We start from the raw sequence: 22,068 nt of genomic DNA, 5'->3' as shown, positions 1-22,068 counted from the left end.
TTTTAGAGAAAATTTGTTTTAAATAATCCTTATTTTTACCATTAAGACTACCTCTGTTTTGCTGCAGAGTTGCACTGTGAAAATTTTCAGGAAAGAATAAGAAAATAGTAAAATGATCTGAACTCTGAATTAGTGCCTTTATGGTTATAATTTCCTTTACTTCAGTTGAGTTTCCCTGGCAGAGCTGCAAGGAAAACTCTACCCCATTAAATAACAGAGTCCACAGTACTAAATACAAGCAGGTATAAGTTCTCTCTCTATTTGCAAGCAATCCCTAAATTTTGTTGTTGAACTCCTGGCTTTTTGTGAGTAAATATTTCTAGAAAAGACGGCATCTCACATAATTTTGTAGATTATGCTAAGGGTGCATACATACACTACCACCCCCACCCCCACCCCCAATAGATGTATATGTGGACACCTTTAAACATCTGTCTCGGGAGGTAACAGTGGAATTTGGTGCATTCATTCCTGATTACTCTGGGGCTCTGGAATTTCAGGATCTGACTCCTTCTAATAGGGAATCTCTAGCTGTGTCGTTTGAAATGGTGGTTTAAATAAAAAAAAAAAAGCAGCAGCAATACAGCACATCACAATAGCAAGTTAAATATAGACAAGGATTACAGAGCCATTGTTTTCACTTCTGCTAAATAAGACAGTACTCTTAAAATGGAACACCACTTGACCTTTCAAGTCTCATCAGTCTGTGATTGTATTTAACTGTGCGGGGAGGAAACATATTCCCCCTGGAACTGTCCCCTATTGATATGACGATCACTACTGCTGGGTCACACCATGCACAGCAGGCAGAAACCCAGTGCTCCAGAACACAAGAGGAATCTTGCAGCGCATGGAGGAGCTCTGTCCATGTCCCACAATGACACACGCTCTTTTTTCAACTTCTCTCAGCTTGTGCTCTCTGCTGGCCATCTCAAATCACCACCAGTGCTCAAACATTCAAAAATCACTTACTTTGAAGTGGAAATTCTTGATGTGCAAAGCAAGAAGCAGATCTGCATTGTGGACAAGGTGAGTGTGTTATTCCAGCATGCTGGGGACGTGCCTGGTTTACACGGTGCCAGTTCAGGGACTCTGTTTTTACTCTGTTGTGGTCTTACTCTGTAATGGAAATGCTTTCATTCTTTTCTCTGGGGGATACTCAGAACTTCTTGTTAGTTGCAATCCTTGGCTAATGTTGTCCAAGATTTTTACAAATAATCCCAAACTAGTTTCTTTTAGATCTCCTGGCTGCTCTGTGGATTCTAGATATGTCCTCAGGCTGTCTCTTGACACTCAGATTACAGTGTTTATTTCAGAGCATGATACTTAAACATCTGCTTCAGAATGGATATTAAGTTTTAATACATTTGTAAAGCTTAGCATCTCTGTGATCCTATAGGTTGTTGTTATCTAAATGTACTCAACTGCACCCTACTTACCAGACTGGGCAGGAACCTGACAATTTTTTAAAAGACCCTATTTTTTTAAAAAAAGGCCTTAGCTTAAAGAGGTGGCTTTTTTTTTTTTTTTTTTTTTTTTTTTTTGTAACGTGAACCACAAAAAAATAAACTACAGTCAAATTGTATAACTAGGACGAGAGGACTGGGTAGGAAGGAAGTTTACAATGCAGTAAACAACAACTGAAAAAATGCTTCATAAATATTTTCATCACAGTTTCTGTGATTCATTGTCCCTCAGCTGAAGAGCTGGTCTCTTGCGTGCCATGAAAATGAGAATCCTAATCTATTTTGACTATATGATTTGTCAGTAATGTAGTAGAGTTTTGAGACTTACTCTTTCACTAGAAGAAAAAAATAAAAATAAAAATATAAAATAAAACCCTCTCTTATTCTCAACTGGCAACAGCTGGGATCACTGGTTAAGTTTGCTTCAAGTGTTTAATTTAATGCCTTTGAAATATGCAGGGTGGAATACTACCAGAATTCTAGTGTTCTTGATCATTTTAAGGGTGTTTTTGCAATTTGTATGCCTAGTTAAAGGTACATGTCTCACTTGTTCATTCTTAACGGGGCAAAATATTTTTTTTTGAGATTTTTTAAAATCTAGCCAAAGGGGAAACATGTACAAAATAGTCAAACTAATATGATGACTATTAACGCAGTTCTACTGAAAGTGTTTGCTGTATTTAATTTACTGAGTGACTTTTATGCAGTTATTAAAAAGGGTTATCTAAATACTATACTGAATAAGGTTTCAATCCAAAGAAAGACTGAGTCTTTTTTCCTATAGTGTCATTAAAAGAAATACATTAACAGAAACAGAATTAGGTGAAGAGCCACATTTCAGTAATCCTTCCATGATGTATGGAAGAACTGTGGTCTGCTAGGACAATAGCAGACCTGTGTTTTAATTTTAATCCTGAATTTTGATGAGCCTGAACATTTTCTACACCTTCTCCAAACATGGACTCTGCCCCTGTAGAGGTGGAAAGAGAGTTATGAGTGGTGATTGCAAAGTACTCTGTCTCTCTATAGGGATAAAATACACTCAGAGGAGCAGTAACAACTGTAAACTGAAACTGTTGGCTCAGAAATCTATGTTCAATTTACATGGCCATGGCCAGCAGTACAAACCTTTTTTTTTGGCACAGACTGCCTAAAGAATTGGGATTTTGAATGTGCATTCACCTGGCTAAATCCGTTAATTTGCTGTGATAATCCCTTCCTAAGGCAACCCTGAAAGTAGAGAAGCCGAGTTCCTTAATCCCATGAACACTTGTTCGTATTGGTGAACTTCATTTCTGTTGATTATTGGAGCAAACAAGCAACCATTTTACTGGACTAGACTATCTTCTGCTTAATCAGATATAATATTGATACAGACCCAACATAACGCTTCTAATGCCTGTTTTCTATTTGAAAGATGATTACGATTAGCTTAATTTCTTGGGGTTGCATGTAATTATTACCTGTCAGAATTTATAATAGGAGAGAATAGGAACCACAGATTTTTAAATGCATGTATTTACACTTTTACTTCATATTGTTAGTAGTTCACATTATTATGATTTAGCAACTGCGTTTGTAATACTCACAGATTAATAAATCTAAAGGGACAAGCTCTATTGTAATGGCAGAGAGAAGACCCCTTTCTTTCTCCACCTAATAGAAACCCAGGCAGAGTGATTAGATGATTAATACTATGTGGTTAAATACCAGTCACTGCTTCCAGAGGTTTAGTTTCTGTGAGACACTTGCACATGCATATGAATCCTATTCAGATTAGTGGGAGCTTTGTAAAGTCTGCAAAATAATTCTACATCTAACTAGTTTCAGTACTTAGAAAAAAAAGATATCTCGTACTCAATGCGGTGTCAGGGATTTAGAAGAGGTGTGTTTGGCTGTGTGATTTCGAGCAATCGATTGAAATCAATAGGCTTTGGATCCAGCATAAGTAACAGTGAATTAATTCTCCATCTGTAAAACTAAAATAACGTTATTTCCTTTGGCTTTCTTACCCATCTTATACTTTGGGGAAGGATCAATCACCTATTAAGTGAACTGAGTGGTTACTAGAAGGTCTTGATCGTCTTTAAGACTGGCTTAGAGAAACAGAATAAATACATATTTACCTGGTTTTTAAGCCTGTAAGATACATTCACATCATGCTGCAGGGTTTTACACAGTCAGGAAAGGCAGAAAAAAATATTGAAAGAAAGTAGAAGAGGAAAACCCCAGACATTTTGTCTATAGTCATCCCCTCCAGGAGCTGGGTCTTGAAGAAAAATACATAATCTTGCAAAACTTGAAGTAAATTCACAAGAGTCAGGAACACTAGCAGTTCATTTTGCACATGCGTACTTTGAACATAATATTCTTTATAGGAGTGTAATTTCTTTTATTGAATATTGACAACCTGCCCCAGGGACTTCCCCTACTATGGATATGACATTACTGCCAGTAGTTTGGTGTACACGAGCTTTTCCAGTGAGTTACTTAAAGAATTTAAAAGAGAAATAATAATGTGAGATCTTTTTCCCTGGATTTACTCTTGGTACAGAAATTAATTCTGAGGTGAGAAGTCATGGAGAAGAGGCCTCAGATTTTAGGGGTGGGGAGAGAGGGAAGGAAACACAGACCTGTCTCAAAATTGTTTTCCAGTTATTCCACAAAATGTCCTCAAACTACTTCTAACAAAACAGCAGGCACCAGTGATTTACAGAAAAATGGGGGCTACCTTGGACATCTGGAAAAAGGCTTCAAAAGGGAGCTGGCAGGGAAAACTAATTTAAACCTAGGCTATAACCCCATCCGTCTGTCACTAAAAGCAGTATATAAATGCTCAGATACCCTGGGACTGTACTCACATGACCAGAGGTATCCACAGTCTGATGTGATGGCAGCAGGGGAACAAAAGCCAGTGATGTTTTGAGGAGATGTATGGGTGACCTCCCGCTCTGCGCACTGCCCACGAGAGGGCAAGGGTCCAGGCGTGTGGGTCAGCTTGAATGAGAGTCCTGGGTCTGTCTTCCTTCCTTCCTTCCTTCCTTCCTCCCTCCTTCCTTCCCTCCCTCCCTTCCCTCCTTCCCTCCCTCCCTCCTTCCTTCCCTCCTTGCTCCCTCCCTCCTTCCTTCCCTCCCTCTCTTCCCTCCCTCCCTTCCCTCCTTCCTTCTCCCTCCTTCCCTCCCTCCCTCCTCCCTCCTTCCCTCCCTCTCTTCCCTCCTCCCTCCCTCCCTCCCTCCCTTCTCCCTCCCTCCCTCCTCCCTTCCCTGCTCCCCAGGGAGGCAGGCCAGTGTCCTCACGCACAACATGGCTTGGCTGCAGCAGAGCATCTTGCCTGACCCGAGATCCCTCTACAGCTGGGGCAGGATTTCGTAGAACAGAAAGGTGTTTACAAGCAGGCAAAGGCCCTGCAAAGCTGGTGGCTGAAAGTCACAATTAGGCAACCTTAGCCAGGAAATTCAGCCCATATTTTGACAGTCAGTTGGGGTTGATAAATAAAGTTTGGGCATCTTGTGAGTGAATCTTCAGTCTCTTCAACATGCAAATCAAGACTGATTTTTTTTAAGGTGTTCTGTAGTTGAAACATGAGTCACACAGGTTTCTTGCTCAGGGAGTGAAAGAAGTATTCAGCAAGGAATAAATCTCTTCTTTGGCCAGTGTAAAACAGCAGGTGAGCCTAGGTGATCACAAGTCCCTTTTTTCCTCACAATTTATTAATTTCTGTGGATGAAATTCCTTCCTGTCTGTAAAGAGGAGAGGACATGTAATTAGTGATTTAGTTTTAGAAATATTTTCAGGGGAAAAAGTCCCCAAAAGTCTAAGGATTCTGGCTCCTATATTACTTCCAAAAAGCTACGCAAAACAACACAACATGCAAAATTCATCATGTCTTAAAAATGAAAGAAAATAATTCCTGTTTGCATTTTTTAACAAATAATCCACATTTCTCATCGTCAGCCACAACTTATGAAAAATACATAGCTACTCAAAAACTGTTTTACTTGTACATTATTCCAAAAGCCTGATGTAGGTTAGTTTTAAAGTTATCGATGTGCAGTGATTTGATTTATAAATGCTGTTAAGGCAACTCATAACTGTTTCTGTTATAGCATTCATTGTATAATATTTTTTTTCTTCAAATTAACTTGTAGTAAAATGTATTTTCCCACAAACATAATGCAATGCCATTAATTTTGCATGAGTTGCTTTTAAGGCAGAAAGTGTTACACAATACAGTTTTTACAGAATAAATCACCTTTGGGGAAACCAGCAGAGAAAGCTTTTTCCCCACTGAAAGCCTCAGAGCTCAGTAGTTTCGTGCTATATGATTTTGCAAGTCAGCTATAAGCAGAGGTGCAAACTCAGGTTTTGGCTGCTATGCAATGTCCCTCCCTTGCAGAGAACTTCTTAAGGCCTACAGAAGAGAGCTTGCTTCTTAAGGCGTGCAGGAAGAGCCTCTTTTCTTGGTGTGCTGCAAAGATGATGGAAGCTACTTTCCTACTGTTCCTTAAACCAGCACTCCCTGCACCCAGTGCCCTCTCCCACTGAAATCTCTTTGGAAAACCCAGTTACTGATAGTTAAATGTTTGTGGTTAACGATATATACTGTAGGAACACTTAACTGTATTTTTGTGAGTGTAGACATACCATGCAATGCCGACAATGAAAATCACGTGAACATTGTTATTTTTCTTAAATTAAAGGACTCTTGCATAGGGCTTGTCCTTTTGTTACACAGTTTTGTTGTGCCCAGCATAACACAAGTCTATGCATCAATCCAGTCACTTACATCATAGAATCTTTTAGGTTGCAAAAGACTTTTAAGATCATCAAGTCCAACCACTAACCCAGGACTGGCAAGTCCATCGCTAAACCATGTCCCTAAGCACTGCATCTATGTGTTTTTAAACGCTTTCAGTGATGGCAATTCCACCACCTCCCTGGGCAGCCTACACAACTCTTCTTGCTGTTAAATATTGCACAGTATATGTATTATTACTAAAAGATGAATTAGGGCTTATTCTGATTACTCTGAAAGGCTTGCCTGTCTCTGAAGGACTTCACAAGCATTTTTGTTTGTAAAGCACCTAAAACAATAGTGTCCTTTTATCTGCACACTATGGCTTAACAATACAATGGATTTACACTGGCACAACAGCAAAACCAGATACATGCAGAAATGGTACCTCCAGTATCAGAAATCTATTACTTCTGCCTGCGGGTTGCAGCTCTGTCACAGAAAGTGAGCAGCCAAGAACTGTCATCACCAGTTCTCTTTTGCATAGTCATCTCTAGCAAATAAAAATAACTTCTCACATCATGACTTGGAGGTTAGAGATACCACATTCATTTTAGGTAAGCAAATGCAATCATTAAATAGGCAATGAAACTCTGAAAAGGAACTCTTTGCAGTACCAGGACGTTGTCTTTAACATCAGGCTCTCCTCATTTGCTTCATTCTAGGGAAGTATAGTAAAGAAGTCCTTTCCCAGGAAAGAAGATTAATATTTTCATCACCTTGTGTAGTGATGTATTTATAGTATATATTTTTTCCCCTAAACCTTGCCATTGTAGTATTTCACGTCACAGGACTCTATATTCTTTCTTGTAGAGAATGAGTAAAACCTGTGCGTTTCCACAGCAGCCTCATGTCTTGCATAGGATTTTTAAGATTATCATCTTTCTCATTCAAGCATTCTATCATTACAGATGTCCTGCTTCTGGTGCCAAAAATGCCCAGAGGGATTGAATAACTAGCTATGTCGGAAGAGGGGGCTTCCATGGCAAGACCACATGCTGATGCTGAGTCCCACAAACTATGGATTCCCACAGCAATACGGATGAAGGAACCCAGACAAAAAACTGGCTGGACATAGGCTCATTGCTGTGGAAGTCCTCTTTTATACTTCCTTTTGGAAGGAGGATTTCATGGTGTCTTGTGTCATTACTATATGTTTTCACAGCATCCAGCACAATGGGGATCTGGTCCCTGCTGGGAGGCATGATGAGTAAATACATTACATTTACAAACATATTACAAAGTCTATACATTTTCTTGCCCATAAGAATTGAATCTTACACCTACCCCCTGGTGCTGGAGGTGATGACAGTAGTATTTTCTTCCTCAGTTATTAGTTACAGTTGGCAAAGTAGGTAAACATATTCAAATTCCGTTGAAGCAATGCACTACACTCATTTCTTACTGCTCTACTAGAAATTCACATAATTTTAATGTCAATATAGTTTCAAACGAAAAGAGGCAACTAGACATATTAATTTCTGCTTGCTCTTTGCTGTCACTTTTCTTGTTTCAATAGGGCTTTTAAAATAGAATACCTGGAGAAATGGCCTTTGATTTATCTGGAAGAGAGAGACTGGGGAGGGGAGAAGCTGGTAACTTTAGGGCATTTAGCATTTGTAAAGGGATAATTTAAAGAATTACAGAAGCTACTACAAAAGACTAATGCTCCAGCTGATACTAATTTTCAGAGTAGTGTAGTGCCTTTAAATGACATGTTTTATACATCTTTTATTTTAGATAGAAAAGTCTAAGCCTAGGGAGAAGAAAGAAAGGGTGAAATATAATAAATGATCCAAAAAATTAAACCTGATTCAAAGTTCAGCAAAACCAAGAGAATGAATTCTTGAGACACCAGTGGTTTTCTAGCTCTTCATGAGCATAAGCCATTCTGGCCAAAAGGAAAAGCTATGCTACCTAAAGCAATGAATATTGCCAAAAGTGTATCATCTCTAGAGACAGATTCCCAGCCAGTGTGAAAATGTTCTCTTTCCCCAAAAAACTTTACAACATTTTACCCCAGCTGTACATTTGCCTTATTGTATCAAAGGTAATTCACAGATTATTGCAAATTATGAATGTACTAGAGCTGTAGGTGTTTTGTTAGTCTAATAGTTAATCAGCACAACCCACGATGGAAATTTAGGTGTATAATGGCATCTCATATAGGCATTATTGTAGCATTAAAATGCTCCTGCTCATGATTTATTGGTCCATCAGAACATGCTTGAGGTTCTTTCTTAAATCAGACCTGTGATTTTTCACAAAATACCTGAGCCATGTAGTAATGGATCTATAAATATCTAGCCGTATATATGAATGCTATTGCTATAATATATCTGTCTATGTTTAAAAAAACCTGGATTTTTAAAAGTCCTTAAAATGCAAGCTTTCCTTTTTTAATTTATACAGCTCTTGTGCTCCAAGAGAAGTGGCAGTCAGAGAATCTGTACCAGAAGTACAGCAAGCATCTTCATTGCACTTGGTGTTGTGAAAAGTACTTAGTTTTCTAACTGACCTGATGATCTTTAATTGTTCTCATATGTGACCCTGATTTCCCATTCCTTCCTGCTTCCCCTCATGGACCACAGGGTGCTTGCCTTCTCTCCATCTTTCCCTGCCTGCTCTCCCCAACAGAACTTTGGACATACTGGCCAAATTTAAATACAACTGTGAAAAAAAAAAAAAGAAAAGAAAAAAAAAGGCTCAAAAGATTACTTAGTTCCTGCTTGTCTAATGAAGCTGGCGGCTGGGGAGTGCAGTATTTGTGAGCAGGGAGCCCGGGCAGAGCTCAGCCTTCACCCCTGCTCTACACCAGTAGCCAGCTCAACATGCACATTCCAACTGGGCGATCAGCAAGTGCGTGGCAGCAAAACAGCCCCAGTTTCTTGCCCAGTGGAAATGTCATAGGAGACAGGGAAGGGATATAGGGCAGCTGGAAAAGGCTTGGAAGTCCTTTATTAGTAGAAATTAAGGCTTTATTAGTCCTGCTACTCATAGAACCATTTGTTTTGCCAGTACGTGGTTTCCTATGAATTTTCTTCTGAGTTGCCTGACCTCACTCTTGCTTTCTGTTTTCATACAGTCCCCCAAATAGTCTGTGACCATTCCATGGTAAATATGGGTTGAGTTTCTTTGGGTGCACTGCTTGATTTTAAATGTTAGTAGTCTGCATAGGTATAAAAAGCAAACATAAATCTCTACAGCCATTTGATAGAAAAGGGAAGACAAATTTAGAGAGATTTCACAGCTAAGCTACTTAATCCATGCTAGGACTGGCAATCAAAATCCAAACAAAACCCTAAGCCTCATTTTATTCCTGAAAAGAATTGGTCAAAATTAGGTTTGAGCTTTTTTTTGTTTATTTTTGTTAAGTGTCTATCCCAAATGCTGTTTTCTTTGCAAATTACAGTGAAAAAAAAAAAAGAGTCTTGAATTTGTGATGAGGTAGAATTTGGGAAAGATCGTATTACAAATTAATTTTGAATATTTCAATATATTATGACACAATAAGTATTTCAAGTACAATTTATTTTACAATTTAATAGTGTATTTATTTGAATGTTAATTCCTGTTGGGTTATTTTCCATGGCATGAGAAGCATAAGTTATATTATTTTACACTATCATGATTGATGTGTCATAAAATAATGCAAAAGTAATGAAAGTTCCATACCGATGAGGAATAAAAAGAAATGAAAATGACAAAACAAAATGAATTTTTAGCATGTTCCTGAAGCAGGATTTTTTTTTTTTACAAAAACATTTTCTATTTAATTTTCAAAATTTGAAGTCAATACAAATTTACACATCCAGAGTTGTGCCAGAACAATTCCAGTTCCCCAGCAGAAGTGTTGTGACAGAGGCTTCCAGACTGGTACTGTTAAGCTCTCAAAGGTGTATACAGCAACCTTACTCAGCTACTTACCTAACAAAAGGCTGAAAGGCATGGAGATGCACCAATTCTAGTCAGATTTGCTCAGAAATAGGTGAACATGGTGAATTCAGTAAACTGAGGGATAGCCTGCATGCCTTCTGTTTGCTGGTGGATTGCATTCTCTTTACTTCCACTCTCATCTTTATAAAAGGGAGAAAAAGCTGTTTCTGGTGTCTGACACTTTTTCAGAAAATTTCTTCTAAAGGGAGAGTATTTTTTTTTAATGTAAATACACAGCTAGCGGTGCAAAACCAATATAACATGTTTAGAGACAAACTTGGCTAGTGTAAATTGACATGACTGCACCGGGCAAGCATGTGTTTATGTGTATTCTTAGATAATTTGACCCATAATTACTGGAAATATTAGTCAGTTGGATTATTTCATATGCCAGAATTCATCTAGGAGATTGCTAAGTGATACAGCCCTCTCTACTCACGTATACTGGAACTGACCTGAGGTAAAACCATAGTTCTGAATATCTCCAGTTTCTGGAAAGACTGGCTTTAGATCAGAGCTAGCTGTTGGTAGGCAGTTCACTGCAGTTTACCAAGTGAAATATTACATTCTGTATAAAGCCTTTGTGTAGTTGCTGACAACACTTATCTATATGTAGTTATTTCTATGTTATTACCATGGTGAGCTCATCCATTTATATCTCGTTAGACATGACCAGCACACTGGTTTACCAAGCTAACAAGAGAGCAGTATGGGACACACTGAGAGAAGCTACAGTAAAACAGTACCCAGTTTTTAATATTGTCTTTGAAAATTCACAATAAGAAAAACTAATCTGATCTAGAAGCCAAATTCATAAAATATGGAGATTGATTTGAACAGGTGTTTTCCTGATAAACTTTCTGTGAAATTCTGTTTCTAATAATACAGCATGGTCTCAAAGTAAGGACAGGGTGCAAAAACATTAATGATGAAGTATTTCTTTAGTGCTGAATTTGGAAATTACCTGGCTTTCTCATTAGCTGGTTAACTGTTTTGGGGTCAGATCCTTGGCTGCAATAATCTGATGTCACGCTTTTGAACAACTTTACCCTGGCTGAAGATGGGGCTGTCTGTGATTAATGAGCAGCTGGAGTGGCAGAATTTCTGAATTTCTGCAATTATGGAAAATTACTGCCCGTGGGAAAGTAGGTGACTCAGCAGTGCAGTGGTACTGACTTGTCCCAAAGAGAAAAAACATTCAAAGGGAAATGTTGAATGAAAGATCACGTATTTGCTAAAATTCTATTATTCAAATTCTTATTGATATTCTGCTAACCTTTAACCTCTAAAAAATGCTTTAGTGGAAGAACTGTGTGATGCAATTACATACAGATCACCAGATGTGTTATAATTCCTTGAGTTATAAATGTGAAAGAGGTACAAAAGTGGATAACTATCTGATTAGCTTGCACTTACAAAAGGCAGTATTAAGTTCCCATAATGTCTTCCACTTATGCTATGACTCAAGGAAAAGCACTAAGTTACTAATACAGTATTTTAAATCTTAAAAAGAAATGTGATGCTTTGTGCGTTGCTGCATAAAGGAAGGACAGAACTGGAATGGATGACCCAGAAGGTTCTTCCGCTTTTGAATTCCTGAAAAATGAAAAGTTGCCTCAAATGGAAAAGTAAAAGTATTTTGGCTGTGAAGGTATAGGAAAAACAGGATTTGAAGTTTTTAAGTTGTCCTTTTCTGAATGAAAAGTGTAATGAATACAACCCACACCTGTAAAATCTGCATTTCTTCATAACATTTTTTGTGAAGAAAAAGTAGTCTTGAACCTTACACATGATAGCAACTTACTAGAAAGTTAACTATATTTAAAATCTGGTGTTAAACTGCAAGTCTAAGAAGCTGGAGGGAAAACTGGCTTGACCATCACACATGGAAGGTATTGTGCCAATCGAGAGCTGTTTTTACAATGAAATCTGTCTTGTTTTAAATAAACTAAGGGTGGTCTTTCACTGTTTTCCCTTTGAAAAGTGCTGAAATAGAGGAAAAGGAAGGTTATAACACTTCAGAAATACTTTAAAAGAATAAAAGGCGAGTAAGACTAATAATTGCAGTGAAATGTTCCAGGGTGGTTTATTCAGTTAGCACAAAGGGTAATAAGAGCAGATGCTGTTCCAGTCCTTACAATTCTTTAGCTTGTATTGACGTACAATGAAAAGAACAAAAGATAATTAATGGTCTATGAAGAGGACACTCTTAGTAGTAAGCTCATGTCTCAGCATCCATCTTCGCGTTGATCAATATTAGAAACTATAACTTCAACAGTTGTTTTATGAGGCCTTTAAAAAAAAGGACACAGAATTATCAAGATCATAAAAAAATGTATTTCATTCTTTTGTGACTATAGCCTCATTATTCTGCCTGCGAAAGGACACTGCAATTCTTCTATGTCATAGCCCATCCTGAAGGGGAAGGTATTTGTGTTATTTTTCAACTTGCCGTCTGTGTAGTTTGTCTCAAGTGCAAGGGTCCTTCTTTAAGCCAGCTGGCCCATAAAACAAATGCCTCCCTGCCCTCCTGGCTGGCTGTGTGCTCCAGGCGTTCCCTGGGCACACGCAGCCTGGGCAGTGTGGTGCCGTGCAGCGCTGCCAGACTGCAGCCAACAACCAAGTACATGCCCTGCCTGGGACTGAGCTGGCAGGACTTAAACCAGCTCTAGCCTAAAGCAGCTTGGATGCGCTCGGGCACAGCAGTGCTCTTGCTAACAAGCTCTGCCTCTCTCATAGGTGTCATACAGAGCACATTCCCCTCCCCCCTCCCACCCCCCAGCTGCAGCTACAGGGTTCAAGCACCAGCTTTGGAGGTAGGGGAGATGGTATGTGGTGGTTCACATCACACCGCGTGGATATGCTCACGGTTTCCTCTGCCACAGCAGGCCATCGTAAGCACAGATCCTGGCAGGCACTTCGTAACTCTTAAACACCTAAGGCATGTGAATAGTTCTGTAGGTAGACCTAAAACACAAGCTTAAACTATTTTTTCCATACCTAAAGTCAGGTGATACAAATCCAACGGTTGGCATAGCAGGATTTGGAGGGGAGAAAGCACTAAAAGCCTCAGAACGATAAATGGGAGAGGGATGTAGAAGTAGAGCTGCTGAGAAGGGCTGGACTAGAAATTTTGCACTGATTGAAAGCAACGCTGCCTTGAAGTTGACATACAGATCATAGAATCATTTAGGGTGGGAAAGACCTTCAAGATGATCAAGTCCAACCGTTTCTCAGAAGTGCAAGATATGGAGACCATGAGTTCTGTTTTGAGCTAGTTCTGCTCTGTGACTGTGCTAAGCTTAACAGTCTTTCAGCTTCCCTTGACTTCATCAGATGATCAGCTCTCCAGAGCATGGGTTGGCCCTGGCTACTCTTTCCCAGAACCCAGCATGATAAGATGCTGACCTCTTGTAGGGATGCAGGCCCTGCAGAAATGTGGCTTATACTGTATTTAGACAGGCAGATCATCCTCCATCACATCGGAAAAGATCATCCCATCCTTGAGCTGGCAATGCCAGCTCTGAAAACCCGTACACTTGCCCTGTGCTAGGACACATGAAAGATTTCGATCTGCTGTCATGTGTGCTGTAAAGTCGTTGCCAGCTAACAGCACTTGCATCCATATCTGATGGATTCTGGGCTCCAGACCTCACAGGTGTAAGAAAGCAATTTCAGATATTTTCAGAGTTTTTGAAAACACAAAAAAACCCCTATCCGCCATATTCATGTCCACAGTGGTTGTACGCATTACAAGAAAAGACTCTTGCAGGCTATGGGAGATGTGCTGTTCTACTGGATGTTGCATAGAATGGCTTAAGTGCAATGAATACAGATAAAATGTTTTATTTTCTTTTTGAACTGAGAAAGATGAGATGGGTCCTTCTATTGTTCCCTGTAGCTAGGAAGGAAAGGGGCACAGCTGGCATCAGGAACTGCGAGGGCTATGTCCCTTTCCTGGCCTGGTACAGTTCAACACGGTTTGAGTGCAACAGAGACCTTGATGATGTTGGGGAAGGGGAAAGGGTACATCCTTGGTTTCAGGGAGTCCAGTCCCATCGCACTGGAATTGGCATCGCTTAGCAGGCACATCAGAGAGACAAGTCAGGGTTTAAGTAGAGATTCACTTACAGCACTTTTTGCAAATAGGGACTTTGCCAGTGCCCAGTAAAACACTCTGTAACTGTGGAAAAGAAAGTGTTCTCATCTAAACCCAAAGAAAAAGCTAGAAAAATCTGAACTTTACATACCATTTAGCACAGATATAATTTTACAGCTTTAGATTATTGAAATCTGTACTGAGCTCTCTGTCTGTTCATATTATTGCTAGAAACAAGTTGACTAACTCCTAAGCATTAGTGGCATGTATATTGTATATTTCTGTGGGGTGTCAGATTGTATAAGAGGAAAACTTTTCTTTCTATACTGATTTGTTGTCTTTGAGTCAACAGTTTTATTTTCTTGAATCAGTATTTCTCCAAACTCGGCCTTTTCAGTGAAACAGCAGGTGCTGACTGATCTCTACTAGCAGAATTTCTTGTGTTCTTCTCTATGATTTTTTTGTATGGTTATTGTCAAAATTCAGTAATATCACTAATAAGTAAAATAGATAAATATCACTAATAACATTTGGAAGAAGTGGGGCTACAGTCTAAAGATGGTGCCAGGTTCCAAGCAAGGCTCAGTAAGTCAATTAACTTAAGTGTAGAGTCCTAACTAATGCAATGAAACAGCAACTGGATTGCCCAGCAAACCCCATATAAATCTTTGGGTGGGAAGAGACAGACAAACTTCTGCAGAGCAGAACCTGTGTAACTGCCAAGGAGGCTACATCAGGAAACTGCCACATTCTGGTTAGACTGAGAGAACCTGGAGATGGGGTAAAAAAGACAATGGATGCCCAGCCAGGCAAAATGGTGCCATGGCTGTTTGTCTACCTCAACCCAAAGAAATTCTGCTGCTCCTCAAGATTTTGCTGTATGTCACCACCACTTCACACTGGTATTAGCCTATGCTGCACAGGTCCCTAAAGTCTCCAGGGAAGGTGGTTTTCTGCATTCTGCTGACTGCAGCGATGAGGTATCTCGCTAGAGCTGAAGCAGATACCCATAGTAAAGACACAGTTTAATTTAATTCTTAGTCTCTGTGCTTAAATGAACAATACAGAATCAGTGTCAGCTGCAAGGGGACGGTCTTGTTAACACCAGACCCTCATTTCTTGCCACCTCAATCTCAAGCTCAATGTACTACTTCCTGAAGGGTTCCATTGCTTTTCCTTGTAAAAGCAAGGTACTTCTAAGTTTTTGCTGTAGTAAATTCTGTCTTTGTACAGAGTGTATTAAGAAATCAATATACATAATAAAATAGAGCCTAAAAGGCCTCCAGACTACCATCTAACACTGCGACACTTGAATTGCTTCAGTGCACATAAGCAACAGCGTACAGAAGGAAACTAATTCCAGGCAGAAAGGACAGAACATGCCATCTTTGCTACTGGCCCCTCAAGAAGATGCTTTCCTGTCTGTAACAGACATGCACCAGCATGCTTCAACCTAACTTTAAAGCTAACCCTTCAAGTTTTCCCACTGGTTTGATCTTGAAGGCAGTTATTGCTTCAAGCAGCACAAGCAGCTTTCCCTCGAATCCTGGGATTATACCCTTCCACTGGCCAAACAGAGGTGGTCCAGGTAATGTATAAATCAAATGTGGACAACCCTTAATAACATATCAACATCTGAAAGCAAATTTTCTGATTTGCTTTATTCTTGCCTAAGGAACTTGCAGACAAATGGAATAATCTCTTCATTAGAGGAGGCCAGAAGGGATCCAAGAGTGAAGATGACAAAAACATTAATCTGCATGCATTTTGTTTTCTTTTCCAGGTACCTCCATCATCCACCCTTCTCGATGTGAAACACAAATTTCACAAAGCATGTAAGTACTATGGCTAGCAGACTAGAGGCATGGTTAGAGGCCTTTCAGCTTGGAGAGACTGCCAGATTTATTTTTCATGAAATCTCACACAAAAGCTGAGACTGGCTTGACAGCTCCAGTGCTAAATAAGAGCAGTGTTTGGACTAAGGTTCTACTGTAGCTATAGCAGACGTGAGAGCCTGGAAGAAGACTGCATAATTTATCACTGCCAGCCCATGAGGGGCAATACTTTACTGCTTTTTTTAGCATTACACATTGTCAATTGAAGACCACAACCGCATTTGCCCTCATAGTGTTACATTAGATAAGTTTCAATAACATTAGACTCCTGCAAGCTGGCCATAAACAGACCATGCAGACCAAACAACTACTCTAGTGGGGAACTCGAGCACAGATGACTAAATGACTTATCTGGGCTTGTGCAGGCAATCTGAGAGACTTCTCAACTGACTCAGCCACGTCCAGTTCCTTAAAGGTTAGGGCAACCTCCCTTTCTTCTAGCACCACTTTTTTTTATTTTTCATATCCCAGGGAGGGGGGTGGTGTGGTAGGGAAATAGCAGGGGAGAGGGCAATTTTTCACACGTACAGACTGTATATATGGACCTTGTACCTGAGAAGAAATAAGAGCAATCACACTCCAAAAAATCCCTCTTTTCTCCCTGCCAGAGAACAGAACAGTTTTGCTGGATACTTCCTTTCTGCCACCTCCTAGCCACATGCCTCCAGCTCTTACTAGAGGGAGGTGGTTGGAAAGGTGGGGGAAAGAGCAATGAAAGCAGCTAAGTGCCAAAATCTGATGGCATTTACCTCTATCCACTGAATTTCTGCTCAGGATTTGGGGGAGTGAGGCCAAATATACCTGAAACCTCCAGAATATACATGTGCGTATAGTGTGCCTTGAGTTCTGAAATGCTAAAATGCTGCTGTATCTGTGTTTGTAGGGGTCCTAACTGTGCCACCCTTGCTCCTAGACTGAAAGATGTTTCTCCTAGCCCTGCCTGTGGGAAGTAATATGCTACTTGTGATGAGGACTGTTAACCCCAAGTGTCACCCACGTTTGAGATGTGTGGGTCTGTGCAAGGCCTATTAACTTGAACTAAACTTCTTAGAACTGCAGTTATTTAGTTGAGCAGAAGGTGCAACAAGAATTGAGGGTTAGAAGTGAAGGCCAGAGGAACTCAAATTAGGAACATGTTATTTGGTTCCAAGAGGCAGGATGGTTTACTGTTGGAGTAAGCATCTTAGATGATGGGCTTTCATTATTTAAAAAAAAAAAAAAAGAAAAAAGAAAAAAGAAAAAAAAGAGAGTATATTCAACCAAAGGCTGGATGTCTTCTAAAAAAAAAAAAAAAAAAGACAAGGTTTAGTCAGACATTAATACTCAGACTTCAGAGTAGGATAAGTAGAAGAAATGTTATGCTTCCTCTCTATCCACAGAATTTTATAAAACACTAAAGCTGAAGGATTCTGTGGTTGCACAAAGGTTCAGTTGATGAAGCAAAAGGCTGTTGACCTGACTGCTCTAAAAACACTTGTTTTCACTCCCTTTAAGGACTTGCAAAATGCAAAATGGTAAAAGTTCAGAAAACCCACAGCTGAATATGAAAAGACTGAACGTGTAAGCTTTAATATTTCAATAAGAGGATGTCCTCCCATCAGTTTGTGAAATGCAGTGCATTTCTGCCTAGACTCTCTCTAAGTCAATTGAAACTGGATTTATATATTGATGCAGCTTAAATAGTTGAAGATCACTGGGGCAAACGTTTATGCCAATTTCACTGTAATGAGGTTTGTAATGGATTTGGGCTAAAATGGTGCAAGTATGTGTGTAAGCCATTTTAGTGGCATCTGTTTTCATATTTAGAGGTAGCTTATTCCTCAGATACTCTCAGTGATGTGAGCATAAAGGAAGACAGCAAGCAATACAGCAAAGCACGATGTGAATTGTGAACTGAAACTCTGACAGTGCAGCGTTCTACAGCACATGGAAGGGCTGGCATGTGCCTTCAATGCTTTTTCAGTTCTCAAGTTTTTATGTCAAATCCTCCCATTCCTGGGAGTACACTATATCAGTGTCCTGTATCCTCTCTTCCCATTCCAGCTCATTGCTTTGATCTCTCTTTTCCAGTTCAGCCTGGATGTTGCTGTCTCATGAGGTTCCCCCCTCCTCCTCCTTTCCCACTTACAAAGAACAAACCTTCCCTTTTTTCTCTTCATATAATTTGGCATATGACAGCTAATAGAATACAGTTCCTTCAGGCCGGAACTGAGAAGGGGCTGAAGCTGATCTGTGGATGCTTTTGGTTAGCATGCTATTTTGTAGTAGCTCATGCATTCATTTCTTTCATTTTGTGAGTGCCAGACTCACATGTTCCCCTATAATGTCTTGCTAAAACACACTCCTACGCACACCCCTTTACAGTCTCTCTGTCTTCATACATTCTCCTTTGATCGCCCATGCAATTAAGCTTTCTCCTCAGCTGGTATCTTGTCAGCCCTTCAGTGAGAGGAACCCCTGTGCAGCAATTTCAAGGCATCATCCCTGTCACTGATCAGTTTTTGCTGCCTGATTCAAGACAGGAGGAAAAAGACTAAATTATGAATTGCAGCACAGGAGGCTGTTAATTGTTAAAACAAAAGAAATGGGATGCAAGTGACACATAACATGTTCTTGCTAAGTAGTTCCTAAGTCAGTCAAACATTAGTTTGGATCTTTATTTATACAAAAGGCAGAATATGGACTTGGAAGTCCAGGAACAAATACTGAAATACTCCTCGGCCCTCACTTCAGCAAAATTGTCTCCACTGAAACAACCCCAGCAAAGCCCAATCCTGTTCTTTCTGTGTCCCTGAGTTCAGGGGGGTAATTCCAGTATTATCATTGGAGATTCGGGGATTTATGAGCTCTTACTGGTGAATAACAATTTAAGATAAACTGCCATTTCCATGAAAATTCAAAGGCTTTCTCTAGACTGAAGACAGCTGTTTTGAATCAGCCCCTGACCACTGTATCCACTGCCCCTGACAGGGACCAGAGACACCAGCCAGGGTCAGCACAGAACAGCAGTTTCCCTGTTGCAGCCTTCTAGCCATCAGCTCTAGGGGCTTTCTGTAGCAGATGTTAGATCCAGGCTGCCACGCTTAATAGCAAACATCACACCTGCCCACCATGAATCTGTCTAATCCTCTTTAAAACTACTCACAGTTTTGACCTCAGCAAAACCCTCTAGGAAGGAGTTCTACAATATAAGGATGTTGTGGACAAATGTCTACGCTTCTGCTGCTTGATACTTTCTGCCTGAAATTGAGTGGCAGCTGAGTGCCTGGGTCTTACTGGCCATCACACTGTATTATCTAAGGTATGGTCAAAGAAGCCTCAATCAAATTGGTGCTATGCACTAAGTGACTTTACCAAGCCAAAAACCTGTTTAAGAAGGAAGCCTCTTGTCCCATTTTCTCAGTTTCTTATAATGAGTTAGGTGCCTGGCATTTTCTTTATATATAAAGATTATATTTTCAATGGAGAAAAAAATACTTTGTAGGCTAAACTTTGCAAGCTCTTGCCCTTGGCAATAATTCTTCACCTTTAATTTATTTTTATCTTTGCAAAATGTATTGGACTGCTGGGGGAGGAAATCTTATAGATAGGAAATGAAAAACTGTAATAATAATGCTAATTCAAGTATCACATAACTAAAATAAAATACCTCTAGAACAGGTAATATAGTGGAGTCAGTGATCATTAAATATGTTCAAGGTTACTGCTCAAAAGTTGCTGAAAAAGCTCTTGAAAGAAGAGGGGGAAAAAGATCTCAGCAATACTGTAACAAACTCATGAATGCAGCCTCCTGCCCCAGGAGGCAGCACACCTAGAGCTACCCTTTGAAGTCAGAAGAGTGAACTTGGGGAGGCCAGAAATTGCCCCCTAGGTGGAAGAAACAGGCAAGGAAGGAAGGGCAGGTGGAAGGGAGCATGGTGACAGGTGGGATGGAAGCTGAAGAGAGAACCGAAAACATCACGTGCATAGTATCCTGGTCTGCGGAGGGGAAGGAGGTGCTCAAGGAATAAGGAACATTACAAGCTGCCAGCTGTCCCAATAAAATACTGACTCTTATTCAGCTCCAAAATTGCAGGCCCCTCCATCTAAGCTAACAGATGTTACATAGGACATTTAAAATAAGCAATATCAATGAAATAAATTATTAAGAAAGAAATTGTCAGTAGATGGCACTCAAGAATAAACAGCATCATTTCCAGACACTGAAACTTTAGAAGTCTGCTATACCATCTTACAACTGCTTCAGACAGGCATTTCTGTAGCAATCCTGAGAGCTATGTTCCCTAGAAAACCACTGAGATATTTTCTAATGCTTTTCTGTAGAGAAAGGACAAAGAGAAAGACAGTGCAATTCCTTCTTCATGGTGGGGACTAGTCTCTCTTTTAGCCGCCTCCTTACAGGTTTAGGGCAGTGTGTTAGGATACATTCATCTGCCAGGTTTTACCTACTGCTCTCATCATGCATGTTCCCTAGAAGTCAGAGGAGAACAGCTAGCCCCTTAGATGTCATCACCCTGCGGACCACCTGGTCAGAGCATAATCTGACTCCCTGCACAAAAGCAAGGTCAGAGGCTCCTGTGCAGGCCCTTCCAACATGCCATTTCACTGAGTCTATCAAACACTCCCACTGACTTCCAAGTGCCTTGCATAAGGTCTTTATCACCTAATGCAAAGACATACCTTCCCATTTAAGAGGATAAACATAAGCAAAAGTACCATATCACAGAATTCTTTTCCAGCTGCATGGGAGGCCTGTGCATATTCTCCCTCCTTCCCTTTTCAAAATTACCTGTTACTGCCTCCAGCTCACTTCTCCTCCCAGTTGCCTGCCAGTAGTGCTCAGCTCAGCCAGGGCTGAACAACTGGAAGGACAGTGCAAGCAGGTTCTTGTTCACCCAGAACCCTAAAGCACATCTTCAAAACACAGAACAGCAGAAGCCAAGTTAGCCTGGTGAAGAGCAAGAAGGATCTCTCATTGCTTAGAAAACACAAGGTGAGCCTTATGAGAGGAGCTTAAGGCAGATGAGGTATTAAAACTAATCCTGTAGTGGAGGAGGTCCTCTTTTCTCCTTTCCAAAAAGTCTGCTAAGGGTTTTCACGCTCTGAATCTGAAACTTTCCTGTTTTTAATGACATCTGAGAGCTAGTAGCATGATTCCCAGAGCAAGAGCTTAAGCAATAACTCTGTATTTTGCCAGGCCTGTACTAAACACAAGAGCTGGATGCAGAGCTGTTGCTGGAAAGGATGACTGTTTGTACTGCATCACATAATTCCCTTCTAGAGGCTGGCTGTGATGTTAAACTGCAAGGCTCAGAGAGGTGAGAAAGGATGCTTTGGGGATTAGTCATTAAGAGCAGTACCAGGGAGAACGGTGACTGCTAAGCCAGTGCCTTGCCTAGCGGCTCTGTATAATCAGGACTGTCTGATAACACAGTCTTGCTGAGAACCTGCAGTTCCTCTGATTTCTCCTCACTGTCTGTTACAGCTGGATTCTCAGGTTGAAGAAAGTTAATGAAATCTGTCAATTTTGATGCCTGGAGAGACTCATGTGCCCAATGAATACACCTGCTGGGGACTCAGAGAGGCTGAATTATGCTATTTACAGCTCTTGCAGGCTGATTTCATAGCCTTGGCCTGTCAATCAACCTGGAACCCTTCATGTGTCTCACAAACTGAAGAGACCCAAATAAGTTATATCTAGGGCATAGAGCCTTCCAGAAGGATATTTCTTCTGTCCTGTATTAGATCAGGCTTGGAAAAAGCCAAAATTGTTGAAAGGCGGCCACAATCTGATCCTGCCATGAATTCCTTTGTGCTGGATGCACTCCCAGACAGAAAGACAGCTACAAAGTCTGTGGCTTTTAACAAATCTCCAGT

The 22,068-nt window shown here is 40.3% G+C and overlaps 1 protein-coding gene across 2 annotated transcripts in view; it reads left to right on the top strand.

Moving 5' to 3' along the window:
* The first annotated feature begins 704 nt into the window (after positions 1-704).
* Positions 705-22,068, top strand: part of TECRL (trans-2,3-enoyl-CoA reductase like) — a 67,755-nt gene continuing 46,391 nt past the window's right edge. The window contains exons 1-2 of one of the 2 annotated variants that reach the window (XM_027810285.2): positions 705-1,029; positions 16,080-16,131. In XM_027810285.2, the coding sequence (XP_027666086.1) occupies positions 796-1,029; positions 16,080-16,131 (286 nt within the window). In that variant the 5' untranslated portion in view covers positions 705-795. The remainder of the gene's footprint in view (positions 1,030-16,079; positions 16,132-22,068) is intronic. The other variant, XM_005442646.3, reaches the window with a different exon arrangement.

This window comes from Falco cherrug, chromosome 1 (assembly GCF_023634085.1).
Source record: "Falco cherrug isolate bFalChe1 chromosome 1, bFalChe1.pri, whole genome shotgun sequence".
Classification (NCBI taxonomy): Eukaryota; Metazoa; Chordata; class Aves; order Falconiformes; family Falconidae; genus Falco; species Falco cherrug.
This window is presented reverse-complemented; position numbering and strand designations above follow the sequence as displayed.